We start from the raw sequence: 21,184 nt of genomic DNA, 5'->3' as shown, positions 1-21,184 counted from the left end.
AGAACCCTCGCATTGCTGTAGTAAAGGTCTACACTGAAGCAGCACAGTGGTATTTTAAGGGTAGACCTCCAGGTGCTTTCTTGGCTTTAGAGGCTGATAAAAGAGACCTGTGGTGGAAGAGAGAGAGAGCTCTGTAGCATTTAAAGTGTAGACATAGCCTCAGCCTCATGGTTTGCATTTCTGATACTAATTTTCAACAATAAAAGTGAAGGGACACTGCATTTGTGGGGAATGTAGGTACTCTGGGATTTGAATGAGGGGCATTTGACTGATGTGACTTCAGGGCAGGAATGAAGGCCAATGGCAGAGCTGTGCAAGGAGCCCAGCGCTGGAATAGCAGGAGGCTGCAGGGCAGGACTGAGGGGCATTGGCAGAGCTGTGTGGGGAGACCAGGGCTGGAATAGCAGTGGGGCTGCAGAGCAGGACTGAGGGGCATTGGCAGAGCTGTGTGGGGAGACCAGGGCTGGAATAGCAGTGGGGCTGCAGAGCAGGACTGAGGGGCATTGGCAGAGCTGTGTGGGGAGACCAGGGCTGGAATAGCAGTGGGGCTGCAGGGCAGGACTGAGGGGCATTGGCAGAGCTGTGTGGGGAGACCAGGGCTGGAATAGCAGTGGGGCTGCAGGGCAGGACTGAATGGCAATGGCAGGGCTGTGTGGGGAGCCCAGGGCTGGAATAGCAGGGGGCTGCAGGGCAGGACTGAGGGGCATTGGCAGAGCTGTGTGGGGATCCCAGGACTGGAGGGCCTGGAGCTGTGGCTCAGGTGGCAGCTTCCAGGTGACCAAGTTTTATTTGCTTATGCATTCTCTGTGGTTCTATTACCAGTCCACCAGTGAGGGCGGAGACTTAGTGAGGAGGAGGCAGGGAGAACAGGCAGTTCCTACCTTGCTCACGTGCCCACCCCCTCAGGTTGAATGTCCCCTCCCCCACTTGGCTCTCTATTTATTAACTCTGCTCAGAGAGAGATTTGCAAGTGGTGAGACGGAAGCCCTTTGTCCTGGGCCCCGTTGCCTGATCTCAGGCTTCTTCTTTCTCCCTCTGTCCCACCTCACCCCCAACTCTTGTGACCATGTGGGAGGGGAAGTATTAGGGCTGGACAGGTAAGTGGCATTCAGAACCTTACTGACTGGATTAGAGGCAGACAAGTCAGGGGACTCTTACCAGCCCTGATCTAGGAATGTCAGGTCCATTAACCATCTTGTCCCAGGCCCCATAAAATTACCCATGCTCTCCCTCTGGGTGCTACCACCACACCATGGGTCTGTAACGGGCTTCAGTCCTGCACCCCCTTCCCAGGAAATTCTTCCTGTTTCCTCTGTATGTTCAGTATTGTTTATCTCCTTTTCACTAGGCTCCTCTGGCCGAGAGCTGCAATACTCCATCCCCTTGAGCCTCTCTTATTCCTTCCTTCTCAGTGGGGACCCCTGTGGCTGGGGACCTGATGCCATCCTGTGGGTGAGTGTATTTCTCCAGGGGTTTGTTGGCTTTAGGGTCTGATAAAAGGGTCCTGTGGTGGGAGAAATAGGAAGTGAAAGGCAGACGTGGGGAAAGTGAAGACCCTAGAGCAGGGGTCAGCAATCTTTCAGAAGTGGTGTGCCGAGTCTTCATTTATTCACTCTAATTTAAGGTTTTGGGTGCCAGTAATACATTTTAACGTTTTTAGAAGGTCTCTTTCTATAAGTCTATAATATATAACTAAACGATTGTTGTGTGTAAAGTAAATAAGGGTTTTAAAATGTTTAAGAAGCTTCATTTAAAATTAAATTAAAATGCAAAGCCCCTTGGACTGGTGGCCAGGACCCGGGCAGTGTGAGTGCCACTGAAAATCAGTTCGCGTGCCGCCTTTGGCTCACGTGCCATAGGTTGCCTACCCCTGCCCTCGAGGGGGTGAGCAAGGGGGGCTATAAGGGAGCAGGAGTGATGGGATTCAGCAGGGCTGTATTGGGGGTCAGTACTGCTCACCCTAGCAAAAGTAAAGGCTCATTTGCATTGAAGCACAGATGGGGAAGAGTTTGGCCCACGTCCCATGGCAAGTCAAAGGCAGAGCCGTGAATAGAACCCCTAAGGCCCGGCCTCTCCCCACTCTAAACCACTCGCCCTGCTCCCCTTCCTGCACTGGGAATTGAACCCAGGAGTTCTGACACTTACCAGAAGTGTTTGCTGTGCAGCTTCCAGCAGACAGAACTGCAGGAAGGCACCTCCAGAAAGCTTCCTATACAGCCAAAAGGGCTGGCAGCTGAATTGTTTTGAAATGGCTGCTGAAATTCTGAATTCTGCAGAAGAGTCTGGATTCCACAGCGTCACAAGAGTCGTGGAGCCCAGCATACTGGGGGCCCCTCTCGACCGTGGCTTGAGCCACATGTGTCCCTGGCTGATATCATCTAAGCCATGGTCAGTACCAATGAATTCAAGTGCTTAGAGCTGTTGAGTTGTCAGTGAGAATGGAATGAGGACCCTTAATGAGGTCTCTCCTTTGCCTCCCTGCTCCCATGCCCATGGTACAAGAACACTGGGACATAGCTCCAATGCTCATTCTTCCCATCTGTCTTCCACTCTCTCTTTTCTCCTCTGGAGGAGGGACCACACAGAGTATTAACATAGCAACTGCAAGATCTGGTCTGTCTAGTCCAGTCTTCTGTCTCTGACAGTGGCCGCAGCCAATTACTTCAGATCAATGTGTAGAAAATTCCTTGGTTTATTGTGCAATAACCTGTTTCCAGGAGAAGTTTCTTCCTTACCCGCCTTAGTTGGTGATAGGGTTATGTCCGGCAGCAGGAGATGTACTATCCTGCTGTTTTTTCTTATCTAATGTAAATGTGGATGTTCTTGTTATCCATACAAATGTCCAATCCTTACATGAATCCTGCTAAACCTATGGTATCAGAGAGACAAGATGGGTGAGGTAATATATTTTATTGGACTAACTTCTGTTGGTGAGAGAGGCAGAGCTCTTCTTTAGGGCCTCACCAACAGAAGTTGGTCCAATAAATGATAGCTATTTCACCTTCCTTGTGTCTCTTATATCCTGAGACTGACACGGCTACAACTACACTGCATACAAGCCGTTGGTATGGCAGTTTGCAGTGCTGAATTCCACAGACTAATAACACGTATTTAAAAAGCAAATTCCTTGTATCAGCTTTACATTAGCTCCCTTTCAGTGTCATTGACAGTCTCCTTGCTCATATGTTATGAGAAACAATGCATAGGAGTGCCTGATTCACCTTCACTATCCAAGTCCTTATTATTATTAGACAGCATAGTCAGGTGGAGTCAGGAGACCTAGGTTCTGTTCCAGGCTCTGTGACTGACTTGCTGAGTTACCATAAGCAAGTCACTTTCCTCTGTGCCTTTTCACCTCTCACTCTTTGGCCTGGTTTACCCTTAAAAATTAGCTCAGCCTAGCTATGTTGCTAAGGCAAGGGTGTGAAAAATTTTGCACCCTGGGCACCGTAGTTAGGTTGTAAGCCCCAGAATAGAATGGCTAGGTTGAGGGAAGGATTCTTCTGTTGACTTGTTTACTGCTCCTAGCCTGGTCAACCTAATTTCCCAGTGTAGGCATAACTACAGTGCTCGGGGGTGTAAAAAATCCACACACCTGAGCAATACAGTTAAACCAATCTAATCTCCAGTGTAGACAGTGCTAGGTCCCCTGGAGAATTCTCCCATCAACCTAGCTACTGCCTCTCTGGGAAGTGGAGTACTTACACTGACAGGAGAGCTACCTCCCGTCGGCATAGGTGGTGTCTTTGCTGATGCACTACAGTGGCTCAGCTGCACCACTGCAGCATTTTAAGAGCCCTTAGAGACATGGATTTACTACACTGACAGAAAAAACCCTTTTGTCACTGTAGGAAGCGACAGCTGCGGCTGTAGACATAGCCTTTGTTTTGTCTATTTAGATTGTAGGCTCTTTGAGGCAGAGGCTATCGCTGTGTCTAATATGAATACATTGCCCAGCACAATGCAGCTCCAGTCTCGTTGCTGCCCTACCACTACTCTCATGTATACGTTTCTTGTCCCCTCTTATTGGTTACCTCTCTAAACAGTCTCAGTCTTTCCAGACCTGAGAGAGGGTAACTAGAGATGAGCACGGTGTTCCAGGTGAGGACATCCCACTGATTGGTGCAACAACATTGGTTGAGCTCCAGCAATTCTTTTCCATCCCATTGGTCTGCATCTTAAAGCCTCGTTGGATTCTTTGATGGCTACTGCCTGTTAAGCAGACGTTTCATTGAACCTCCACAAGGACACTCGGGTTCCAGTTAATTTAGAACCCAATAAAATGTAGGATGAGTTCACATTATTCCTTGCAATGTCCATTACCTTGCACTTGTCAGCAGTGAATTCAGTCCACCATCATGCTGCCCATTCATCTTGCTTGGGTAGCTCCTTCTGAAATTTTTCTTTGTTTTATCCTGTCATGACCAACATAAATATTTTAGTGTCATATACACGCTCACTCTCTTTGTCAGATCAGTAAAAAATATGTTAAATAACTGTCCCATTGCAAAACCGTGTGGCATTCCACTCCTAACCCTGTGTCACAATGGAAATTGCCTATTTATTCTACTCCTTGTTTCTCTTAGGGTATGTCTACACTATGGGATTATTCCGATTTTACATAAACCGGTTTTGTAAAACAGATTGTATAAAGTCGAGTGCAGGCAGCCACACTGAGCACATTAATTCGCTGGTGTGCATCCATGTACCGAGGCTAGCGTCGATTTCTGGAGCGTTGCACTTTGGGTAGCTATCCCATAGGTATTCCATAGTTCCCGCAGTCTCCCCCGCCCATTGGAATTCTGGGTTGAGATCCCAATGACAAGGGTGCCCATGTGTCGTGGGTGATTCTGGGTAGAATGTCGTCACTCATTCCTTCCTCCGTGAAGCAATGCAACAATCTTTCACGCCCTTTTTCCCGGATTGGCCTGGCAGACGCCTAGCATGGCAACCATGGAGCCGTTCTTGCTTTGTTCACCCATATGTGTACTGGATGATGCTGAAAGAGGTGTACTGCAGCGCTACACAGTAGATTCATTTGCCTTTGCAATGCAGGATGGTTGTCAGTCGTTCTGTACCGTCTGCTGTCATGGGTGCCTCTGGCTGAGGTGGCGGGGGTGCAGACAACATGTTGTATCTAAAATAAGGTCGTTCTGCCTGATTGGGCAAGTGTGCTAGAGACCAGTGTACAGAGAGCCGCTGTCCCTGTCAGATCTGCAGAATGTGAGGCATGCTCTTTCACATGGGGGGTGCCCTGCAACAACCCCCACCCGTTGCTTCCCTGCTCCCCAACCTCTGGCTCTGTTGCAGGTCCCCATGTGTGATGAAGAAATAAAGATGCCGAATAACAACTCGACTGTTATGAGTAAATAAGGGGGCAGCTCCAGTCTATGACAGTCCAGGCGGACATTAAGCGGTGTGGGGAGAGGAGCCAGATCCCACTGCTATTATCCAGCGCATTCAGATCTTCTTTAGACATTAAAGGGGGCGGGGCTGATGGATCTCACCCCAGTTCTATGAGTGAATGGTTACAGCCGTTCTGTACCATCTATGCGGATGACTGGGAATCGTTCCTATTTTTACCCAGGTGCCCTCGGCCATCTCACTGAGGCCGGCGCGGCACTCACGGGTGATGATACGATGAAATAGTAGCCTTTGTACCATCTGCCACGAGGAGGAGGGGAGAGGTACTGCTGTTCATTCCCCAGCACTGTGGTCACCAGCAGGTGCAGTAGACAAGGTACATTGAAAAGTTGAAAAAAGAAAGCAGGAAACAATTTTTTCCCTTTTCTGTCATGGTGGGGGAGGTAATTTTCGAGCTTACCTGACCACCTGAAATATGTTTGACCCTACAGGCATATTGGAGCTCAGCCATATGCAAATGCTTTTCGGAGACTCGGGGTGTGGATAGCTGAGTCCTCGTACCCCTCCCTCTCTCCATGAGCCGATTTGATTCTTTGGCTTCCGTTACGCTTTCAGCAGCATGTTTGCTGACCCTGCTTTGGCTCTATCTGGAGATTTTTCAATGCTTTTGATTTCGTCTTCTGTAACAGAGCTGTGACAGAACGTTGTTCCCCATATAGCGATCAGATCCAGTATCTCCCATGGTCCTCTGGAGCCTTTCGATTTGGGACTGCGATGGCCACCCCTGCTGATCAGAGCTCCACGCTGGGCAAACAGGAAGGAAATTCAAAGTTTCGGGCTTTTCCTGTCTATCTGGTCAGTGCATCGAGTTCAGATTGCTGTCCAGACGGTCACAATGGTGCACTGTGGCGGGTACCGCGCTGGAGGCCCCATACCGTCGATGCGCCACACTAACCCTAATCCGATATGGTAATACCAATTTCAGCGCTACTCCTCTCGTTGGGGAAGAGTACAGAAACCGGTTTAAAGAGCCCTTTATATCGATATAAAGGGCCTCGTTGTGTGGACGGGTGCAGCGTTAAATCGGTTCGACGCTGCTAAAATCGGATAAACGCGTAATGTAGACCAGGCCTCAGACAGTTTCCATTCCATGACAGAATTTCACCTTTCACCCCATGCTACTTGCTTTTCTTAGCAGTCTCTTGTGAGGGCCTTTAATAAAGGTTTTGAAAGCTATGTCAGCCAGTTCTCCTTAATTCACTATTTTATTGATAAATTCAAAGAATTATAATAGATGTTCCTTTGCAAAAGCTGTGATGTTTGTCCCTGTTTGTTATGTTCACATAGAGGTGGGTTTTTTCAAGGATTGGTACATTTGCTACCCTCTGGTATAGTTGCTGATTTTAATGAGTGCATATTCTTGTAAGCAGTTCATCTGGTGAATTTTATTTTTGCATAGGTGCCTATTGCTGTTTAACTCCTCATTCTGATACCCTAGTGACCATCAGCATTTATCTCTATGGTCTAAACCTGCCCCTGCTACAGTGGAGCTGTAATTTCTGCCTCCTCTCTACTGGACAGTGATGCCTTTGAATCATTAACATCTCTAACAAGATGTCTTTGTCTAACCTGAGTGCTCCTCAGTACCTATTGGCTGCTGTCCAATCCTAGTTGAAGCAAGTTGTGCAGGTAATCTAGTTCTACCTTGCCGCCCATTCCTTGTATAAATTCTCTCCCTCCCCCTGCCTTCCATCAAATTCCTGTGCTAGTTAAATGTAAATCCGTCTTCTTAACATGAGCTTTGTAGCCATATGTTGAGACTCTGAAGTTCCCCTGACCTAACTAGTCTTTTGTATGGAACTAGAAGTGTTTCAGAGCTGCAAAGCCCCTGGAACTAAGCATTCTTTCTAGCAATCTAAATATAGCTTCCAGGACTTCTCTCCTACACTTCCCTGTGTCATCAGTTTCAGAGTGTACCACAGGCTCCTCCTCAGCCACCACTAGTGGTCTGTCTAGATGTGTAGGATCTGCCACCTTTCTAGCTGGTAGAAAAGTCATTGAACAGTTCTTACAGTCACCAGTTATCCATAGTCTAATGATCAAATCTCCACAAAACACTCAGCCTGTGTACATCTCACATCTGTATCCCCATCTTCTGGAGCACCCTTCCTGTGATGAGGAGCAAGGACCAGCCTCTTCAACTGCTATTGGAAGATGGATCCTGTTTCTTTGACCCCCTAGTTCTCCACTTCTCCCCCGCAAATGGAGGATTGGGAAAGTCAGTTCTAACATCCCTATATTCCATAGCTTTTAATATTTCTCTCTGCATCTCCAGTTCAGCTGCTTTGGACTTAATATGCTGTATTTGGACTCTGCTGCTTGCACCAGGTGATGCATATGCCATTTGATTGTGTAGGTTGCTGCACGCTGAACAGTAACCTGGGTAGCCCCAACCCTTGCTAATCCACTGATGCTCTTCATCTCTCAGGCACATCCCAAAAGGACTGTCAAGGGCAGGCAGCGCAAGGAAGTATGGTTTTGTGGTTAGAGCGCTGGACTGAAATTTGGAAGACCTGGCGTCAATGCCTGGCTCTGCCACAGACTCTTTGGGCAAGACGTCATCTACCTTGTGCCTCATTTCTCCATCTGTAAAATGGGAATAACTTCCCTACTTTGTAGGAGTGTTGGGAGGGCACTTTCTTTCATGCTAAGCTAGATAGTTCAAAATAGCTGAGTACAGTCTTAGCTGCTTTCCTACCTCCATGGAGTGGCTTACCTGGTGGCAACAGACATTGTGGGATGGGACTAATTGCACCACTGCAGCTGCAGGGCCAGCATTTGCTGTCTGCATTGGCCCTGCAGCTGTGCGGTGACCCCGTACAAGTTGCAATGATTCTATGAGCTGCTCTGCACCATTGCAAGAAGCTTTGTGTGTTTAGAGTGAAGCATGTTACTGACATGTTGGTGGGGAGGGGAGTTACAGTGCCCAAAGAGGTAACCCCACCGTATGTGGGCGGGGAACACACCAAGAATAACTGAGAAGAAAAGGGGGGGTGGGGAGGGAAGCCAAAAGGAGAAGCAGAAGTTTGTGCAAAGCAGCTCAGGGCTGAGGAGCTGATGGCTCAGCAACGCTTCCTGTTCCTTGACTTGTGTGCTATCTGAGCCACGCACTTGCCTTTCTTGTGTTTGTGCCCTGCCACAGGGAGAGAGTGAGTGAGACGGGGAGAGAAGGGGAGTCAGAGTCAGAGAGAGGCAGATGGACTGAGAGAAGGGGACACTGGAGAGGTAGATGGCCAGAGTAACGCATCGGGAGCTCAGCATTAGGGAGTCGAGCAGAGACAGCGGACGCTTACTTCCCTTTTCTTGTCAGCGTTAAAAGCTCATTTCTTTACATTTTTCAAGTTCCTTTGATTGTAGCTACCCAGCCCCTTGGCTGCTCTCTCTCGACGATGGTGAGGTAAGAGGGGAGCTGAGAAGGTGGTGGGGGTGGGACAAGTGTTGGGGAATAATCTCACTTGCTCTATCCCACTCACCCCCAGTATGATCCTTTCCTGGGGATGGGTCTGGGGTCATACCCCAGGAGTGTGTGACAGAGGACCTTCCCAGGCCATCTGTTGTATTACCCCCTCAAGGGTTGGGATCCTTTTTGGGGGACCACCATACAGACCCCTCATAGAAGTGTGGCTGTATACCCTCTGTCTGTCAGCGTTTACTCTTTCCTGCTTTTCTCCTCTCCCCTAGGTGGTTCCACCGGGACCTGAGTGGACTGCAAGCTGAGGCCTTACTCAAGGGACGAGGAGTTCATGGAAGCTTCTTGGCTAGACCCAGTCGAAAGAATCAGGGAGATTTCTCCCTCTCTGTTAGGTGGGTAACTCAGACCCCATCCTGCCACATTTGTTGCCATCCCAGGGATATGTGGATGCTTCGCTTTCTGCCCCTTCCCTCTCCCGTGGCCCCATTCTGCCTATACCATCCCCAGGATATATAAGGGGCTGTGCTTTCCAGCCCCATCACTCCCTCCCTTCATCCTGCCACCTGCCCAAAAGATACCTGAAGGGCATCATTGTCTGACCCACTCTCCGTCCTACTTCCTGACCCCATTCCCCCTGCATCCCGTCCTGGGAGGGACTTTACTTCCCCTTCCCCTTTTCCTGACCCTCTCCTGTACTTCACCAGACTCCTCTCTGCCTCATCCCTCAGGGTCGGTGACCAGGTGACCCACATTCGTATCCAGAACACTGGGGATTATTATGATCTCTATGGAGGGGAGAAGTTTGCCACGCTGTCTGAACTGGTGGAGTACTACACACAGCAGCAGGGTTCACTACAGGATAAAGATGGGACTGTAATAGACCTGAGGTATCCACTGAACTGCTCCGATCCCACTACAGAGAGGTATGGAGTAAGCAGAGCAACCACCAGTCTTTTACTGAGGGGCTAATGCCCACCCTGCACCCTCGATCTGCAGCCCTGTGAACTGAGGGGTTAATTCCCGTGATACGCCCATCTTCACTCCCCTGAGCACAGTTTTGATACCAGACTGTCTGGGACTGAGAGCATAGCCCAGCCCCCACTCCAGAACTAACTAAATATAAAATGTCCCCCTCTCTGCTCCTTTGCATGCAAGTCTGTGAAATTTCAATGTGGGCCCTGCTTATATTTGGCAACTTTGACTTCCGCTGTCTCATTGGTTTTGCTATTTATATCTTGTTGCTAAAAATGAAAATTGTGATGCTAGTTACAAGAAGAGGCCTCAGTGTAATATAGAGTGCAATGTATGAACCAATGCCCCTCAGTCCTGCCATGCAGCCCCTCCTGCTATTCCAGCGCTGGACTCCCCACACAGCTCTGCCAATGGCCCGCAGACCTGCCCTGCAGCCCTCTGCTATTCCAGTGTTGGGCATCCTGCTGAAGGACCTCTCAGATCATGCTATTCCAGTCCCCTCCTGGTCTCCCTCCCCTCCCCTATTTGCATATGTCTTTGGCATTGTGTTCCTAAATCAAATCAGGTGGTTTGCACTGTGTTGTGCTCTCCGACCCCTGGTGGTGGGTGGCTGTTCCACAGCGGTGCCCCTCACCCTGGGGCAGGGTTGCGGTCCTGTGTGGGGCGCAGCACGTGTGCCCCTCAGCGTTTTGTCTGCTCCAGTCAGGGCCGTTGGCTTGGGCTGGGGCTCTGCAGCTTCCTCCCTTACTATTGCGGTTGGAAACTTCTCTCCCCCCAGCTCTTACGAAAGCTCCTTTTCTCACTCTCTCTCCCTGAGAGATTTTCCATCACGTGTCTTCCCTGAGCTGGGCCACCAGGGGGGTTAACTATTTCCTCTCTGCAGATGGGGAGAACAGAGGCCCAGCCCTGGAATCAGACAGGGCAAAAGAGCCCCTTGCCCCAGCAGGAAGGGCTGCCTGCCTCCAGCTTGCCCAGAACCCCAGGCTGAGGGGAGCCTGCCCTAGGTGTCTGAAGACAGGCCAGCTCCTCTAAGGCATGATGAGGTTTTCTTCATTGCCTGGCCCCACTCACGTGATCAAGGTCAGGGTGACAGAGGGTTTATATCACTGTTCTGTGACAGCCAGGATCCACAGCCATTTATTTCAGTGTTAGTGGGTGTGTAAATCACAAACTGAACCTCGATGGCTTGCTAATCACACAACCATTTCTTGCTCTCCAAACAGCTCCCTCTGCCCATAAGCTGACATGCAAAATGCTCAGCTGGTAGCATGTGCTTTTACTAAGTCACCACAGCCCGATGCTCAGATGAAGAAGTGGTGTTGGGAATCATTTTGGTTTGTGAGTGGTTTCATTAAACTGTTCAAGGTAGAAACAGATCGTGAAGAGTTGGAAGCCACATCACAGAAACCTCTGAAGCACAGCCTGGACTTCGGAACAGGATCATGAAATAGCCACAGCACTGATTAAATGTGAAAGAGGGGCCAGGCGAGCAGCACGTGCCTGGGAATAGTGGCCTCAGGAAGAGGATTTGGAGTAAATAGGATTCACTTACCAACTGCTTCTGAAAGAAAATTTGACAAATTCAAATAAGAAAACGAAAAACGACCCCAGCTCACAACAGCTGAGGAAGTCCTTCTAGCTGGATGGTTGGGAGGAGCAGTCCAGGGATCTCCAATCTAACTGGGACCATCAAGGGGAAATTGCTGATGATGGGACCCTATACAGAGGAGGTTGTGTCATAATACAACACAGCATGAAGTGAGGAGTACTGAGCATAACCCATGGTCTCCAGCTGGGTACTAGGAATGCAAGAGAGAGCTGGAGGTGGCCTACTCCAGCCACACATGAATGCTGCCACAAAGGTAATAAAATGTAAATACAATCCCTCCATCAATAGAGGAAGCCAAATGCACAGGGACGGCTGACATCACATGAGATACCTGATCACCTTGGTCTAGGGTAGAGCTAAATCAACTAGAACTAAATAGGAACCTCTTATTCGTGAGCAAGTACTCAGCTTCTTAGGTGACTGAGCTGTTGCAGACCATGCTGAGTAGCAACGGAATAATCATTGTGTAGCACTGAGCTCACCAGGGGATTCCAAACGTGTTAGTAGCAGAGAATGGCCCACAATTCACGAGTGGCTCGTTTCTGCTCTGAGCATTAATGTATCGGTTCCACACCGCATGCCACACCCTTATGTACACTCAAATGCAGTCATTTAGCAGAAATGTTGGTACAAATAGCAAAGAACTCGAGAATCAAAATAAAAAAGGGTCCTGGCAGGTTCATGGGATCCCTATTTAGCTTTGTGAGTCTATCACAACTCACCTCACAGGCTTCCTTAGAGTCCCCGGTTCAGAGACCCATGGGCAGCAGGACACAACCTTATGTCACCAGCTATTAGCTGTAGCTCTGACTTCTTCACCCAGAGACCAGTGACTCTGGAGTGCTTACCAAAGAGCAAGAAACTGCAACATAAGAAAATTGACAAGAACGCTGGAGTCACCCCATTGCAAGCAAGAGAGAATGTTAATTCCAGAAAAGAAGGAGCTGGAAACCTTGTCAACAGCTGCACCACTCACTGAGAGGTAGTCATAGCCTTTCCTGAGGGTCAGTCCTACAGGAGGAACAGAAGACATTTAGACAAAACCAAGGAGTTTCCATTGGCGCTCTGTATCTAGTGGACACGTAGAATGCTACTGAGAAGGCTTGTGCAATGGGAGAAGTAACACACGTGCCTAGTGACTGACAATGAAAACTACCAAGAGTAATGAACAGACAGACAGACCTACCTCAATGGCCAAACAGATCCCTGCCAAAGGATCTGTTCTGAGAACAGGAAGTGGCTGTGTGATCTGAAAGCCATCAAGCTTCAGAGATCAGAGATGACACATGTCCAATTAGAGTCAGAATAACGTTCTCCTTTGTCAAGGGATTCAGGTTATTTACCAAGATCAGGCAATCTAGATATCTCACCTGTGTGTGTGATATTAAACTGGCTGTACTGCTTGGGCATTGTATTATGTTTCAGGTGCATTTGATTTTCCAAATAAAGGGGAAATTGTAAGTGAAGCTACTTACATCACTAGATAGTGACCCCGGCTGTGCCCTGCAGTGAGTCACTGGGTAATGACCCCTGCTGTGTTAAGCCTCACCCCCGTGAGAGGACTGGGCCAGAACATACAGCTCTTAACCTTGTCCCCCTCCCGCCGTGTCTCACAGTTATTAAACCTGTCTTCCATTTAGCTTTCCTCTGGCTCCCTGCCCCTGGCTCACCTGTCCCTTCTGTTCCACGCCCCATCCACCTTGGCACCCCTCAGGTCCCTTTCCCTCCTAGCTTCGCTCAGCCACAGGCACCTTCTCCTCATCTCTCCTCTAACTCTTGGTCCCTCCACTTCTTTCCCTCATCCTCACATGCCCCAGGTCCTGTCCCTCATTTGATTTCCCTCTGGCTGTGCAACCCCCCGTTCTTGTCTGACTCTGTCCCATTTTCTCCCAGGTGGTACCATGGGCATCTATCTGGCCCAGCAGCTGAGTCTCTGCTCCAGTCCAAGGCCATCCCCTGGACTTTCCTGGTGCGTGAGAGCCTCAGCAAACCTGGTGACTTTGTCCTGTCTGTCCTGACTGACCAACCCAAAGCTGGGCCTGAGGCCTCACCAACTGGGGCTGCTGGCACCCCTGGGGCTCGGCTTAAGGTCACCCATGTCAAGATCATGTGTGAGGTGAGAGGGATGAGGCGGGGTGCAGGGAAGGGAGCAAGCAGAGGGAGGGAAGGAAACATTTGTCTGTGGCAGCTGTTTGATCTATTTTTATCAACAGGAAGATATGGAAACTGCTGGAATGTTTTTGTATCCCAACAATGTATATGAAATCCATACTAAGGCCTTGGATGCCTACTGTTGGGTTCCTTAGTCCTTGCCTGGTCTGAGCAGTGCCTCTGGGGGATGGTTGATTTTGCTGCATCCAGGATGAGGGAGGAATCTAGTGCAGACACAAGTGGCAGGAAGACAGGAAGGGAGCTCTGGGTAGCAATGGGATCTCCTATGTTGGGGGACGGAGCAGAGCCTGAAAGGAGCCTGTGAGATTGAAGGAGAGGAGACTCTGGAAACTGAACCAGACAGTTATGCACCTGGGACAGGGAACAAAGTGTGACACAGGGAGGCCAGAGAGGAAGATAGTGGAGAGAAGGAAGGTCAGTTGTTTCTGGTCTCCTTGGCTCTATAGGGTTCTTCCAACTTCATAGGGAGTTCCAAAAATGAGCTGCTGAGCTGTGGTGAGAAGCTGAGGAGCTACAAACCTCTTGCAGGAGAGAAGACCTTGCTGAGTTCCCTAAGCCTAGCCTGGTGGAGAAGATCGACCCACACATTACTAGGTCTTCTCTCACTCCATATGATCCTTCTTTGAGCAGGGTCTTGGACTAGATGACCTCCGAGGTCCTTTCCAACTCTGATATTCTATGATTCTAGCATTGGGTGGGTTTGGGACAGTGGAGAGTGTGTGCAAGTGAATTATGGAGAAACAAAACAACCGACCTTAAACAAGAGCTGGGAGGGAAGTTGACTTCTCTGGGTTCCCACCCATGCAGCAGGACACCTGGGGTCAGCTCACCAACCTACAAGTTTGATGGTACCAGAACAAGCTCTTAGATGCCCATCATGCCAGGAGGGTGTGACACATACCACATGAGACGTGATGCTTCAAACTCAACAGAGCAAGACCTACCCAGGGCTTCATGCCCCAGTGTAACAATCTCCCATGGCACTGGTTGTAAGATACACCATGGGGGGGCAGTGGGTCCATTAGGAGATGTGACTAACACAGCTTTACTCTCTCCAGAATGGGAGATACACAGTAGGAGGTGCTGAGATGTTTGACAGCTTGGCAGACCTAGTGGAGCATTTCAAGAAGACTGGAATCGAGGAGATGTCCGGATCCTACGTGTACCTGAGACAGGTAAATGGGGTCCTTGTGTCAGGGATACTTTTGGGTGCTTCACCCTCTGTCCCTGTCTACAGCATGTGTCCATTTCCATCCTGTCCCTCTTGCTCACCAAGCCTTTCCCTTCTTCCTTACCCAGCCCTATTATGCCACCAGAGTGAACGCGGCAGACATTGAGAACAGAGTGCATGAACTGAACAAGCAGAGCCCGGCTGAGGAGACAGCCAAGGCTGGATTCTGGGAGGAATTTGATGTAAGTGATTGTGTTGTGACTGTCTCCATGTCCTTCTGGGAGACCCTGCTCCCAATCTCATTCTCTTTCCCTACTCCATGAATGGATTCATCCCTATCATGACTTCTCTATGTCATGTCATCTCTGAACTTGGCCCCCATTACCACAGAATCTGAGCGCCTCACAATCTTAAATGAATTTATCATCCCCGCACCCCTGGGAGCTGGGGCAGGGTATTAGCCCCATTTTGTGGCGGGGGAACTGAGGCACAGGAAGGCCATGCAGAGCAGGGAACTGAACCCAGCACTCACGAGTCTCCTAGGCTACTGCCCTAGCTACTGGACCATCCTTACTCTCTGTGCTCCCCACACCAATCACAGCGGGTTGCTCTACCATAACAATTACCCTTCCTTCCCCTTTCAGAGCCTGCAGAAACAGGAGGCCAAGCATCTGTATGATCGGCATGAGGGGCAGAGACCCGAGAACAAGGGGAAGAACCGGTATAAGAATATCTTGCCCTGTGAGTCCTGCCCTCCCATCAGGAAGACATCCAGGGGCTGCATGTTCCTGCCTCAGCGGGAGGGCCTGACACATAGAGGGGCAGTGAAGACTTGTCAGAGCCCTGCCTAGAGTTACCTCAGAGGAAGCCTCAACCTGGCTGGGGCTTATTTGCCCTCCCGTGAGGATGAGCTACAAGGGGCCCCTGACTGGGTATTTAAAGGCATAAAGGATTTAGTGAGAGGCATTGCCTCCTCTGCATGCCCCTGTGGGTGTGGGTGTGCATGCTTATCTGGATGCACTGGCTCATTGGGCTGATCCGGCTCAGAGGGTAAGTGGGAGGCACTGGGTTATATGGTCCTGTTAGTCTGATCCAGTATGAGGGATGGTGGGGAAACAGAGTTTGATGGGCCCATTGGATTGATCTGGAGTGTAGGGAGTCGGCTAGATGTGGGTCCAATTCCTGAATTTTGGGGTGGGGGGGATACCTCAGTGTTGTGTTAACCCCTTCCTTACCTTCCTAGTTGATCATTCTCGAGTCATCCTACAAGGCAGGGACCCAAATATCCCCGGAGCAGATTATATCAATGCCAACTACATCAAGGTGAGCCTCCAGAAATGCTGCCGTGTCTTGGGGAGGGGGCACAGGATGCCTGGTTCCTGTAACCCCTGCCCTTCCCTTGTCCATTTGCCCCTCTGTAGAACCAGCTGATCAGCCCAGATGAATTCACCAAGACATACATCGCAAGCCAGGGCTGCCTGGATGCCACCATCAATGACTTCTGGCAGATGGTGTGGCAGGAAACCTCTCGCATCATTGTGATGACCACCCGGGAGGTGGAGAAAGGGAGGGTAGGTGTCTCAGAGGGCCTGCTGCCATGTCTTGCACCCATCCCTCCTCCTTTCTCCTCCCCGCCCCTGCCCCCAGCCATTCACCACTTTACCTTTTTCTTTCTCCCTAGGGATTTTTCTTCTGTTGGTCTCCTCCTTTCAGTCATCACCTTTTCTTCTTGTTTCCTCATAGAACAAGTGCGTCCCCTACTGGCCAGAGGAGGGCAGCACCAAAGAGTATGGTCCTTATATTGTGGAGAATCTTGGAGAACATGATGCCCTGGAGTACAAACTCCGACAGCTCTGTCTCTCGCCAATTGACAACGTGAGTGCCACGCCCCTGAGCATTAATTGTTCCTGGGACTTTAGCTGTGGCTAGGTCTTCAAGGTTGGGAATCAGTGACTGTGGCATTTCAGGAGACATTAGGCAAAGAGCAATGGGACCTGTAACTTCTACGGTCCTGGTTCCAGTCTGGTCCCTGATTTGGAAGGAGTGGGAGACTGGCAGGCTCGAGGATCAGAAGATGGAGCATGGGCGCTTTCACCCCTAGGTCCCTGTTCCAGTCCAGCTGGAGGGCTTCATTGACCAAATATTGTTTCCCTCCCTCTGTCATTTGTTGTTTGGGAATTAAGTTGGCCTGTTCTCCGTCTGGAGGTTAATGGGCAGAAACCCTCAGTCCCTTTGTCATGCAGGATGGGAACCTAAGAGACTGGGGGACATGGGGAGGATGAGGTGGAACTGTGCACGACCTGCCATGTGTGTGTTTTGTTGCCCCCTAGTGTAAAGCTGTGCGAGAGATCTGGCAGTACCAGTACCTGAGCTGGCCAGACCACGGAGTCCCCAGTGAGCCGGGAGGGGTGCTCAGCTTCCTGGACCAAATCAACCAGAAACAAGAGAGCATCCCTGAGGCTGGGCCCATAGTGGTGCATTGCAGGTGGGTGTAGGGGCAGTACCTGCTCATTTTAATGCTCTTGCTGCTGTGCTGCAGGGAGTTGGTTGGCTGACTCCACAGGGTGCAATCTGCCCAAATGCCACGCTCCGCAGGGGTCACGTCCTGCTGGAAGTGGTCTCTGTAAACTGAACACCCTGACTGCTCACAGTCATTAAAGATCGTGTCTATTCCCTGTGACTCTTGATTGAATCCCCTTGTTCTGGCAAATCCCAGGGCTGGCACTTCCATTCCACCTTCCTAAATCCACCCCACGCTCAGGTTGGAGATCCAGTTCTCCTTTCCTGTCTTAATCTCTTGTGCAGTGTTTGTGTGCCGCTGCTAAACAATGCCACACCACACCCCAAGGTGACTGCTTTGTAGCAGTGGGTGCAGAACAGCCTGGGAAACCCTTGTTGTTGCTGTCAGAGGCTGTAAGTTGCTGGAGGAATGTGGGATGTATGGTACTGCCATCTCCTGATGTCTGCTTGTGCTCTTGTGTGCAGTGCTGGGATTGGCCGCACCGGAACCATCATCGTCATTGACATGATAGTGGAGACGATTTCCACGAAGGGTAAGATACTTCCCATGCTTATGCTTTACCTGCAGGGCTCTGCCCCATGGCCAGTCTTCTCCACCGGCTGGGTCCTAAAGGCAGCTTCACTAGCTGGGAAATATCAGGCATGTGGGTGAGAAAGCAGTTGCCTGAATATCCCAGGGCCTTAATGGCAGGGGAAGGTGATCACACCCCTTTGCCAAAGCTCCCACCATAGGGCCAGGGCAGAGGAGAAGTCCAGGGGGCTGCCACTGGGGATTGTAACTGACCCATTGGTGGAAGGCTGGCAATGCCTGCTGGCTGGCTGTCCCCGAATAGTAGTTGGATCTCTGGTGCTCTCATTTGTGGATATAACTGCCCAGTCAGTGGAGCGTTAGTGTTGCCCAGGGATTGGCACTCCCACTTGGTAGACTTAGAGGCAGGCAAGCAAGAAGGGAGTGTGACTAGCGGGAGAGAACCAAGGGCTGAAGGTACCAGTGTCTCCTCCCACCCTGGGGAGGGGGAACCAGCTGGGACTAGGTTCCACTAGGATTTTGTCTGGTGACCTTGCGGGCTGAGGATAGGTAAATGGTGAGGAACTCACTGCAGCAGCCTTCATCCCATAACTGCCTCTTTGCCTCTCCCTGTTCCCCAATGCACCCCCTCCAGGGCTGGATTGCGACATAGACATCCAGAAGACCATCCAGATGGTAAGAGCCCAGCGCTCGGGAATGGTGCAGACTGAGGCGCAGTATAAATTCATTTACATGGCCATCTGCCAGTTCATAGAGACCACCAAGAAGAAGCTGGATGTTATGCAGGTGAGAATGGGGATGCCCTGCACTCAGTCCCAGGAGATGCTGTGCTGCTGTCTGTCATACCCTGACCATGCACTTTGCCCCTTGCCACGCCCCATTACCCCACACCCTAGCACTGTGCTCTCTCCCCTTTTCCAGTCCTCTCTTGTCTCGTTTTCTCATGCAGTCTCAGAAGGGGAGATCCAAAGAGTCTGAATATGGGAACATTGCGTACCCACCTGCGCTGAAGAACCAACATGTCAAGGCCGCCCGAAAGTCCTCTAAGTAAGAGCTGTAGCAAATCAGGAGTCCCCCACTCTCCTGGGCGTTAGCCGTGCCCTTCCCCACCATCCCCCAGCCTCCCCACCATTCTGGTGCTGCCCTCTTGGCTCTCCATGCGCTGCTCACCTCTCTGGCTTTCTCGTTGTCTCACAGGCAGAAGGAGGAACCAACGGTTTATGAAAACTTAGAGAACGCCAAAGGAAAGAAAGATGAGAGAGTGCGGAAGCAGCGCTCGTCTGAGAAGGAGAAATTGAAGAGCTCACTTAAGAAAAAATAACTTCCCTCTGCAGGTACGATCAGGATCTGGTCTGGGATCATATTCCTGGCGAGTGGGGGTCATTCTGTTCTCTGGGGGCCCCAATAAGATCTTCATGTGCAGACCCACCTGACGCTATAGCCGTTTATGTGGCCAGGGTAGCTGTATTGGCAGAGCCCCCTATTGGAGACACAACATAGGAGTGTTTCTGTCAGCAAGTAGCACCATCCCCCTGCAGGACATTCACTGTGTCAACAGAGGCACTCTTTTGTCAGCATCTCGCATCTAGGTGGGGTTTTGCCACACCCCCAGACCAACATAGCTGTGCCAAAAACTCTGTAGCGTAGACTTGCATTCTGGCAGTACTTTTCATCTGCTGTTCTTTCTCTCATTCCAGCTCCCCTCAGCTACGGAAGACACCCTGTCCTTGGTCAAGTGACTGGGATCCCCTCGCTGTCTTTGCACCCTCAGTCCAGTAGGCCCACCCAATCTGTTCTGCTTTCCAGCCTGCTGCTTTAAGATACTTTTTAGCAGTCAGATAAATAATATCCTCTTTAATTTTCTGTGGCCACTAACGGCTCAGGCTCATCTCCAGCTCCGTTTGTCCTTCGCAAGCTCCTCTTATGGGAGACAAGCCCCCACAGGGGTTAACCTCAACACCACCATGAGACTAGCTGCTTCTGCAAAGTCAGCTGTTGTTTGACGCTGGCCCTTTAGATGCTTGCCGCTTAACCCGTCAGCTCTCCCTTCATCCAAGAGAAAATTCTCTCCCTGCCCACCACCTGTGCCACCATCTCCTCAGCCTTGCGGGTCCACTCGCCCCCTTGTGGTGCTGTAAATACTCATGGATTTGAGATGTTGGTTTTTCCTTTGTAAATAAACCAGGAGTTTTGTCTGATTCTTTTATTCTCTGGTGTTTTCAGAGTTTTCACCAAAAATTGGGTTTTGTTTTTTAAAATACTTTTTTTTGTTTTTGAGCCGCACAGACGTAGCGCAAGGAGTGAAACAGTCGGTTTCCTTGCTTCTGCCAGGGCCTGGTGCATGAACCTGGTAGCAGGTTCTTTCCATATGCCCAAGGGTGAATTGCCAGTGTGGCAGTCACACCAGGCAGTCCGCTAACCTGGGACTGGATTGGAACCAATGCTTGAGTGGTGGAAGGCCCCCTATGGTATTCCAAACCCACCTGACCCAGCCAGTGCCTCATACCTGGCCCACCTAGGATCTGATGCCCTAGAGGTGAAAGGCTTTCTCTATCCCATACCCTGTCTCTTGCTGAAGCAGACGGTTCTCTGAGTTGGGATATGGTCAACAACTTTGGATTTTACCGTGTGCAGTCAGTGGCCGAGGTCCTAACAGCTCAAAAACATGCTGCTATTCATGCAGAATAACTTCTTTTCATCTGAGCCTCTGGAAGGGCATGTCTGGAATTAGCTAATTAAGCCTGGTACTCACACTGATGGTTGGGTAGGGCTTGTATAGGGTTGGTTTGCCAAGCACTGAAATGCAGCCACATCTTGGTTCGGAGGCAGTAGCTGTTCAACAACTGTACAGCAACACTGTCACTTCTTATCCTAAACAATTGTTCAGAGAATTCCATCTCAAGTTGTAACTACAAGCAAAATGTTTGGGATGAGAGAATGGAATGATCAGAGCTGGACTGGGCCCTGATTCACAGCCCAACTCTTGGGGAAAAGAGCAGGTTCTGTTCAGTAACACAAGAGGTTAGGACCTTGTACTGTCTCCGCTGATCAGTGCAGGCTGCAGTGCCAGGTTTCCCAAGTGTGTTTTCATTTGTGAACAAGAAGAAAAGCTATTTAAAAAAAAACGTGTGGCTTTGTTAACGTGGCTGCCGAGGCGTGGCTGGCAGACAAAAGTGAATGACAGTGCCAGGTGCTTGGACCCTCAGTGATGAGCTCAGCACATGAAGCTGAACAGACTGGGGAAGAAGGGACAGCAAAACTCATAAGGCTGTGTCTGTTTCTCCTCCCTGGCTCAGGCCCTGTCTACACTACAAAATTATTACTAAGTTGCTGTAAATAAAGTGGTGCTCCATGTCCATACGTGTGCCTTCTCGT

At 50.1% G+C, this 21,184-nt stretch overlaps 1 protein-coding gene across 5 annotated transcripts; it reads left to right on the top strand.

Moving 5' to 3' along the window:
• The first annotated feature begins 743 nt into the window (after positions 1-743).
• Positions 744-20,007, top strand: PTPN6 (protein tyrosine phosphatase non-receptor type 6). Of its 5 annotated transcripts, XM_032773907.2 has the most exons (17): positions 744-1,097; positions 1,349-1,452; positions 9,106-9,228; positions 9,565-9,759; positions 13,311-13,533; positions 14,648-14,764; positions 14,889-15,002; positions 15,405-15,501; positions 16,004-16,083; positions 16,182-16,331; positions 16,504-16,635; positions 17,091-17,245; positions 17,746-17,813; positions 18,444-18,595; positions 18,759-18,856; positions 19,007-19,143; positions 19,507-20,007. In XM_032773907.2, the coding sequence occupies exons 2-16, from the start codon at positions 1,439-1,441 to the stop codon at positions 19,128-19,130; spliced, it is 1,842 nt and encodes a 613-aa protein (XP_032629798.1). In that variant the 5' UTR covers positions 744-1,097; positions 1,349-1,438; the 3' UTR covers positions 19,131-19,143; positions 19,507-20,007. The 5 variants fall into 5 exon arrangements, with proteins under 5 accessions (XP_032629798.1, XP_074927378.1, XP_074927364.1 ...); XM_075071277.1 differs by lacking the exon at positions 744-1,097 and having other exon boundaries at positions 1,236-1,452; positions 13,311-13,386; XM_075071263.1 differs by lacking the exon at positions 744-1,097 and having other exon boundaries at positions 1,237-1,452.
• Positions 20,008-21,184: the final 1,177 nt, after the last annotated feature.

This window comes from Chelonoidis abingdonii, chromosome 1 (assembly GCF_003597395.2).
Source record: "Chelonoidis abingdonii isolate Lonesome George chromosome 1, CheloAbing_2.0, whole genome shotgun sequence".
NCBI classification, from domain to species: domain Eukaryota; kingdom Metazoa; phylum Chordata; order Testudines; family Testudinidae; genus Chelonoidis; species Chelonoidis abingdonii.
The sequence above is the reverse complement of the archived record's forward strand: the minus strand, read 5'-3'. Positions and strand labels throughout refer to the sequence as shown.

Coding starts and splice junctions, on each gene's coding strand:
- PTPN6 (XM_032773907.2), top strand. Junction 13,534..14,647: donor ATGTCAAGATCATGTGTGAG/GTGAGAGGGATG, acceptor TACTCTCTCCAG/AATGGGAGATACACAGTAGG. Junction 16,332..16,503: donor GGGAGGTGGAGAAAGGGAGG/GTAGGTGTCTCA, acceptor GTTTCCTCATAG/AACAAGTGCGTCCCCTACTG.